At 36.3% G+C, this 8,557-nt stretch overlaps 1 protein-coding gene across 1 annotated transcript; it reads right to left on the bottom strand.

Annotated features, from left to right (window-relative positions):
- Positions 1–2,412: 2,412 nt before the first annotated feature.
- Positions 2,413–5,008, bottom strand: LOC106177158 (uncharacterized). The gene is made up of 4 exons (XM_086996489.1): positions 4,816–5,008; positions 4,355–4,477; positions 3,555–3,683; positions 2,413–2,897 (listed from the first exon to the last, which is right to left on the bottom strand). The coding sequence occupies exons 1-4, from the start codon at positions 5,001–5,003 to the stop codon at positions 2,717–2,719; spliced, it is 621 nt and encodes a 206-aa protein (XP_086852615.1). The 5' UTR covers positions 5,004–5,008; the 3' UTR covers positions 2,413–2,716.
- Between the last annotated feature and the right edge of the window lie 3,549 nt (positions 5,009–8,557).

Here is an 8,557-nt window from a genome sequence, read left to right as displayed (position 1 = left end):
CTGTTGGTTACTGAAAAAAGAGGCCAATCAAAATTTCATTCAGCGTTTTGATTGGATAGAAAGGAGGAAATTCACGTCGGTCATTAAGTATCGAAATAGCGACCAAAAGCCGTTCTATCGTTATATCCCACGTCACTTCCTGTTTATTATTCTCAAGATTTTTTTTATAGTGCATTTAAATCGATTCAATTCGATGGTAATTTATTAATGCATTCAAAGCAATTAAAGCATTCTGCGAGGTACTTGAAGATCTCCCTCGGTGGTTTTGGCAAAATCAGTTTAGCTGTTTAAAACACGTTTTAAAAGTGTTTTGCTGCTGCTGTAATCCCTTACTGAATATTCATTTTATAGCTTTTAAATGAAGAGCGTACTTAAAACGAAGATCCCTGGCTTCTTATTTACAAAATGAAAACAGGAGGAAATTGTCACGCAGTTAAAATTAGACCGTTATGCTGGGGTCTACGGGGTCATTCCCAATGAAAATATCGTTCTACGGAGATCGATCCAACTCCACGGGGACTTTTGCTGAATGTAATCAGACTAACAGATAAACACGCTTCCCCCTGGCATTGAGTAGAAAATAGAGAAAACTGACAAGTTATTGGAAACAATAGGGGGCGTGTTAATCCGTTAATCTGAGTCTCCGTAGAGTGGGATCATAGGACAGTGAGTTTCTCAAAGTGAATCAGGTATCCGGACTTCAGTCAGGCTCACGCCTAAAAACTGTTACCATGGAGACGCATCCTCACCTGCCTGGACCACCAATGACATTAGTGCATCCGTGCAGGTATGTGCCATGACAACTTGTTACCATGACAATGTTGTCAGAGGATAATTTATCAAATTTATCAAATTTTTATAATAATAATAATAATGATAATTATTATTATTATTATTATTATTATTATTATTATTATTATTATTATTGATCTATATCGATCTTTCATGTTTAGCTTGGTGCAAATATACATTGCAACTATGTGTGCCGCTCTATGCTTAAGTCTCTGAATATGAGAAGGATATAAAATTATAATTATAAGATTTCTAGGTTCACTGCTTGTGTTGAAGGAGCTTCCCAAAGGAACAGAAGATATTGAAAGGTTAAAATATGCATTTTATATAGAAAACTTGTCAAGACTTTAGTATCTCTAATCAGCACTTTTCAATTCATCCCAGTATGCATATGCTCAAATTGTAGATCAATCTTCTCACTGATCATCAAATTGTTAATGGAGAAAATGGCCCAGTAGGACTAGGAGAAAGAAAAGTGGCAGTTGTGAGAATGAATATTTCAGAGCATTTGACAGCACAGTAATGTACTATTGCTTGTTAGTAAACCAGGAATATAACTACACCCTGGTAGTTGATGATTTTGATGATTTCTCTCAATTATTTGATTCTAAAACCTGAATCATTACTCCAGACATGCTGAGGCGACGAAGAAAATAATTTAGACTGTCGCCGAGGGTGGCGGTGAGCCATTTAACAAGTAAATTTTCGGGATTTTATTTTTCATTTTTGCCAAAATTTTGCTCCAATAGCTTTTGTTATTTCACATACTTTCTTAATTAATCTTGGTTGGTCATTATTCTACTTTATTCACATACTTGATTAATTATATATTATGGTATTTATATAGAATGGGGGTTGTATATTCATCCCCCGTTTTTTAACTGTGTATCATATTTTTCGTAATTCATAAATGACAATTTTCGGTCGTACATGTATACGCCTAAGTCCAATTTACTTTTGAGCGTTGTGCTTGTGGATATTTGGCAACATAAATTCCCTTTGTTTGCGAGGGCAGAAATGTCGACATTGTGTCTCTGTCTATTTCTTTTTTTTTTCGGTTTCTTTAACTGTCAGACAAATACGAGTAGTATGGAGCATCAAAAAAGGGTCGATCTTTAATCAGCAATTTCAAAACCTTTTCACCCTCTGAATTGACACAACTTGACAAAAGGCATAGAACCTAGATCAAATTTGGATTCAAAACGGATCCTTTCCGGTTCTTTCAAATTAAAAAAAATTAAAGTAACCGTTATATTTCAAGCAAAGCATTTCTGACGTAAAATTAAAAAAAAAAAAATTAAAAAAAAAAATTAAACTGATTGATTTGATTATTAATTCTATTGGTGGATCCAGGGTTTTGTCAAATGAGGGGGGGAATCAATTTTTACACCACGTTTTGCTGGTTTTGAAGAGGGAGAAGTGATGATTCCGTAGCTGAGAACTGGGCACGGGTCTTCTGAGCCCCCCCCCCCCATTTAAATATGAAGTCTAAATATCTTTGTAGACAAAACAACATTGTGTAGTTGGTAGCGCGTATTGCACAGTTATTGCACAAAGGAAAAACAATTGTACTGTCTAAGTCACCGTGAGCTTTATTTGAAAACCAACAACATAACAGCCTTTGATCTTTAATTTCTTTATTCGCCTATCGCCTCTTTCTAAACTGGTAATACAGATGAAAGCTCAGTGGGCCTAATACAAATGGTCTGCTTTAAATGCAAATTGACAGAAGTCCAAGTGTCGCCTTTTCTGAATTTCAGACTAAGTTACGCGGTAGATTACAGGGGATGAGAATTTTGTACCGATTGTTCTGTCAAAAATATATATTGGCTTGTAATTCAGTGCTTCAAAGCGGTATATAACTAAGCAAGCACCTATTGTTCTTGAAGACGATCAGACGACTTGACGTCACGTGGCCTGTGCGTTAGCACCACCACTGATTCCTTACGTCGCAGCAACACCCGACAGGTGCGCGGATCCAAATCCAACGTGGAATCCAGTAATACCATATCGGTACACGAATCCAGCCCCACTCCGTTCTACAACGCGAGCACAGATATCTTATATTCCCTGGGTCAGCAATGCTGACCTTGCATAGACTTGGTCTGGAAAAAGAAAAAAAATAACCAAATGACGTTAACAGTTTCCCACTTTTAGTTACTGAATCTGATACACATAATAAAATATCATTTTATAGTTCTAAGTTGAAATCAATTGAAACACTGAAAGGACATTTCACGTGCATGAAGCTTATCCTGCTTTATTTATTTATCGTTTGATTATCCCATATCAAGCATGATATTGTAGTTATTAATATTTGTATTTGAAACAAATGACTTAATTGCACTTGTGTACTTTAGTGCTCGTAGTCTTGGCTTTGTGCCTGCGTATGTAAAAAGATGACGCTACATATCAACACCTCACCTAGACACGCCGTGTCATCAATGGAAATGAAATTCACCGCATCTCTACTTAACAAAATGTGTTCAGGTTTACGTGTACAATTTAAGGACCACATTTGGCAGTATGTGCACTACCCTAACAAAACTGCCTCTCTTGAATGTTATTGGTCCTTTGGCTTTCAAATATCCCCAGTGGGATCTTATAGGAGTACTTCTATAGTATTTCAAACAAGCAGAAAAAAATTCACTATGAAGAAGAAGATAGAGAATGAAAGAAGGCACAACACAATTCAATACCTATGTTGTATCTTTATTTCACACTCGTACAATAGGAATTAAGATAATACAATAAAAACTTACAGACAGTACCACCAGTGATACCAGTGCCATCCCCACCAGGGTGAGTTCATGACAGGCCACCAAATATTTCCCCAGTAAACCCACCAAGGTCTGACCCAGTAAAGCACCACCCGGCAAAAACCAATCTGACTGGAATAGAGAAATATGTATGAAATAATTACCAGCCAATAAGTATACATGTAAAAAGTGCTGAACTAAACTACAGGTGAAATTGATTTGAACATTTTCTGAGTTTTGGCATATGAGCAATATCTGTCGAAGGTACTTTAGGTTATTTTTGGGCCTGGGCCCTAATTTTAATTATTTATCGTAATTAATTAACTCAAAAGCAAATTATCGTATTAAAAAATATAATAAAATAAAATAATAATGTAGCTAAACAAAAATGGAAAATAGAAAAAATACCTGCCTTTGCAAAGAAGGCAAAAGAGAGCTGGGAAACTTATCAAGATTTCTGTAATTTTTTATCAGGCTCTACAAGTTAACTCACTGCTGATCTTTTTCAGGGGATCCAGGGTATTGTTGCTGAAAGAGGTTGCTGAAGGGGGGGGGGGTAATAAAGGAGAAGAAACCAATTTTACAACAATCACAGGGATAAACAATACGTGGTTTTTATTTTGTTTCCCTTGCTATATTATGCCGTTTTTTTCTTTTTTTTTTTTTTTTTTTGGGGGGGGGGGGGTACAACGTACCTCTAAAGCTAAGCGGGAGGTTTGGAAGAGCTCCCCACCCCCACCCTTACTCAATCCAGAGCTGCCATAAGCAGGAAAACGATGAAATTATGTCACGAGTTTGAGTACCTGATCTGCCGCTTCCCCCTCATCTTGACCTGTCCTCCTATCTCAGAGACGCCGTCCTGTGGATGAGAGTCCTCACCACCCAATGGTTGTTTTGTGGGGAATTGGCTATGCTGCTTGACCTCCCTTTTGAAATAACGTGCACGTGCATTTTACAATAGATCACAGAAAAAAGACCAGAAAAAATTATTGAATATGTTACAATGAAAATATCTTGATGTATTTATTAAACGATGAGTAATATTTTGAGAAAGACCAATACGGATAATGGTAATGTGAAATAACAATGTAATTAAGAAAAGAGAAAGGAGAAAGGAAGCAAGAAAGTAACGATACACAAAGAAGGAAATAAAGAAAGACAGAAAGAAAGTAAAAACAAAAAACAAAAAACGTCAGGTTAACATAGAGGATCCGCACACCGCGTGCTTTCCAGTCAAAGAAGACCCAGATGTGAATACACTCACGGTGGGTAGGGTTTGCCATCCGGCGACGTGGCTTGGTTTGTTGAGAACCCGGTCACTACCGCCGACCCGCCGAGAGTTGTTCTGAATAAAGCACCGTCTGGGTTTGCGGGGAAATTTTCTTTTTGTCCAACCACAGCCGTCAGCCCCAACAGGCCAAGCACTAAAATGCTTGCCAGAAACTTCCCCATTTTTTTTTTCTGAAAGATAAGAACAATTAATAAAACAAAATGAATCTGCTCGCAGTGGGTAAGGTTTATTGTTGACATCTTAGGATTTATTCAAAACCCGCTCACTATTGCCGATCTACCCTCATAATGTACACTGCATACCACGTAGTCTGATTTTGCAAGGGGCTTCGTCATATTGGACCTTACTAAGTTCCAGCAATACCAGACATGCTGGAGACTAACGACGATTTGCCGATGAGCAAAATCAATTAAGAAAAATCAATAAAGATAAAAATGCCGCCAAAGGAAATGTTCATGTTCGACTGCGATCTATTTTAAATTTTTAAGTTATAAACCTTTACGCATTCAAGTGTGCATATGGTCAAACCCGCTTCTATCTATGTAAAATAACCTACATCCATTTTTTGCTAATATCAGCAAACATCAAATAACCAGTCAAAACAAGCAGAAATTACGTGTGTCATTAAAGAATCTAACAGACGACGGCCATCTTGAACTCCAATTAAAGTACTAAACCATTTTGCATTATACACCCCAGACTATTTAAGAAGTAAACTAGAAAAGCACTCCGAGAGCGCAGACCTCCGCCGTGGCAGCGATTTTTGATTATTATTGATTATTGATTGATAATTGATCCGGATCACCACCTAAAACTAATCACTTCTAAGTTAACCCATTTCCCACCTATCCTGAAAATTTCATCAAAATCGGTCCATAACTTTTTGAGTTATGTTGATGACAAACAAACAAACAGACAGACAGACAGGGGTGAAAACATAACCTCCTTGGCGGAGGTAAAAATGACACACCAATACCTTTGCTTATGAGTCGCAGCACTCCAAACTCACAGAAGAAATTCTTTTATTGGAATTTTGGAAGGGTCGTATTTATACAATTCGTCAAGGAAATAAAAGAGAAAAGTGTCGATTGTAAATTAAAATGAGTCATCATTTAGCGACGCTTAATTGATCAATTACGAGATATGGCAAAAACAACATGATTTATATATGTTTTGGCCTTGATTCGTCTGCCAAAAAAAATAAAATAAAATAAAATAAAATAAAATGAAATAAAATAAAATAAAATAAAATGAATGAATAAATAGATGAACAATAAGAAATGAAAATAAATAAATGGATAGATAATGTTTATGTGTGAACCTGAAAAAGAAAAATTAATTGCTGGTTTAATTGATATGCAAGATCTGCAACTGTTTGCATTAAACGACAAACACTGTATCTGGCAGTTACTGAAAACAAAGCCTCAATTTTTAAGATCTTCAGAGAAGCTAGTCAAAATTTCATTAAACGTTTTGCTTGGATATATAGGGTGAAAATGACGACGAGAATTATTTATAAAAACGGATTAAAAGTTTTTTCATAACTTCTACTTCGACATCCATGTGTTTCAGAGACGTCCCACGTAACTTTCTGTTTACTTATTCTCATTAGATATTATTTTTTAAGAATAAAAAAGTTGAAATCTATCCAATATGATGGGCAATATAGTAATGCATTCAAGGCAAATTAAGCATTCCGTACTTGTAGATCTCCCTTGGTGGATTAGCGTTGGCTCCTTTGACTTTGTCTTAATCACGTTTTAAAAATGATAGATGTTTTTTGCTGTTGTACGTGGAAATCACTAATTGAAAATTAATTTTATGGTCTTTAAATGTGGTGCGTGCCTCGAAGGAAGATCCGCAGCGTCTTATTTACAAAATGAAAACGTGACGGTATTGTATTAAAGGCACGCAAGTTAACTTAGACCATTATAAAGGGATCTATGAAAAAACTAACTGACACGAAAATTTCTACACTTTTCCTTAAATCATCGATGGAATACTATATCCAAAAGTCGTTCACAGAATTACGAATCATAAACCGTCATATAATTTCCACCCTGAGCTTCAGAGATAACTTGCCACTAACCTCTTCACTATAGCCTATCTTCATCGTGTCAAGTTACCTCTGACGAAAATAGTTTGACCTAGTTTATATAAGCCAATCGAATCCATGTTTCAAAATTTTTCACCAAAGTTTGGTGAAAACGCTGATTGGTTGACCGTCAATCGGCAATCCTCGGCTGATTCCGCAAGCTCCATACTAACAACAAAGTTATTGTCGAGTGCGGAGACATCCGAGTAGTTCCGAGTGCATAACCGTACACAAAGAAAGCATGGCGTCTCCTACGAGTGACTACGTAAATTAATGTGTTAAGTTATCTCTTGATTCTTTGCAAAATATGAGTATATCGGAATTGAAACCAGATCAGTTTGAGGCCCTGCATCATTATCTACTGAGGGATGATGTATTTTGCGTGCTGCCCACAGGTTACGGCAAGTCCCTGATATTCAGCCTTATCTTTGATTGGTCCGGATTTGAACAAAGCGCGCTTTGACTCGTTCGCGTTCATTGGCTAGATCGTTCAATAAGTCATTGAGTGCGGGCTTTAAATTTGATTGGCGGGCGGCGGAGGCAATCGAATGTGGTCAGAGGTAACTTGACACGATGAAGATAGGCTATAGTGAAGAGGTTAGTGGCAAGTTATCTCTGAAGCTCAGGGTGATAATTTCAAACTTTCTGGTTTTTAGTCATAAACAAATAAATTTTTTGGGGTTTTATTTTTCACTTGTGCCGACGTTTGCTCCAATACCTTTCGGTGTTTCACATATATCGCCTTGGTTGCACTCATTAACTTACTTTATCAATTATATAATATGGGTAGGTATGATTATCCCCCATTTTTTAACTTTGTATCATATTTTTCGTCATTAACAAATGACAATTTTCAATCGCATTGACCTTAGTCCTATTTACTTTTGAGCAATAATAATAATAATAATAATAATAATAATAATAAAGAAAAAGCTTCGTTGTGCTTGTGAACATTTGGCTACATAAATTCCCTTTGTTTGCGAGGGCAGAAACGTCTACATTGTGTCTCTATATATCTCTTTTTTTCAGTTTCTTTAACTGTCAGACAAATAAGAGTAATATGGTGCATCAAAAGAGTCCTGATCTTTAATAAGCAATTTCAAAACCTTTTTCACCCTCTGAATTGACACAACTTGATAAATGATCAATTTTGATTGAAAACGGACCCTTTCCGGTTCTTTCAAATTAGGTAATTTAAAGCAACCGTTATATTTAAGCTAACTCATTTTTGAAGTGAAATAAATAAGCGATTTAAAAAAAAACCAAACAATTAAACTGATCGAATATTTGTTGATTTGATAATTAAGCTTATTTGTGGATCCAGGGTTTTGTCAAATGAGGGGGGTCAGGGCGTTGAAAAGATAATCGTTTCGGTAGTTATAAAGAGCTAAATGCGGGGCTCGTGTCTTCTGTCCCCTCTCAGGACACCCCCATTTAAATGTGAAGAAATTTTTTAAGTATTTTCAAATTCTACCTTTGTAGAAGGTGACGTATGCATCATGTAGTTTGTGGCGTTTTGCACAGTTATTGCACAAAGGGAAACCATTGTACTTTGTCATCGTTAGTTTTATTCGGAAACCAACAACATAACAGCCATCTATTTTTGATTTTTTATTCGTC

This window comes from Lingula anatina, chromosome 10 (assembly GCF_051362555.1).
Source record: "Lingula anatina isolate TDL-2025a chromosome 10, LinAna3.0, whole genome shotgun sequence".
NCBI lineage: Eukaryota > Metazoa > Brachiopoda > Lingulata > Lingulida > Lingulidae > Lingula > Lingula anatina.
This window is presented reverse-complemented; position numbering and strand designations above follow the sequence as displayed.

Excerpts from the sequence above, each read along its gene's own strand:
- LOC106177158 (XM_086996489.1), bottom strand. The coding sequence starts at position 5,003 with ATGGGGAAGTTTCTGGCAAGCATTTTAGTGCTTGGCCTGTTGGGGCTG. Across the intron at positions 4,478-4,815 it reads GATGGCAAACCCTACCCACC|GGAGGTCAAGCAGCATAGCC; the intron begins GTGAGTGTATTC and ends TTATTTCAAAAG. Across the intron at positions 2,898-3,554 it reads TATCACTGGTGGTACTGTCT|ACCAAGTCTATGCAAGGTCA; the intron begins GTAAGTTTTTAT and ends TTCTTTTTCCAG.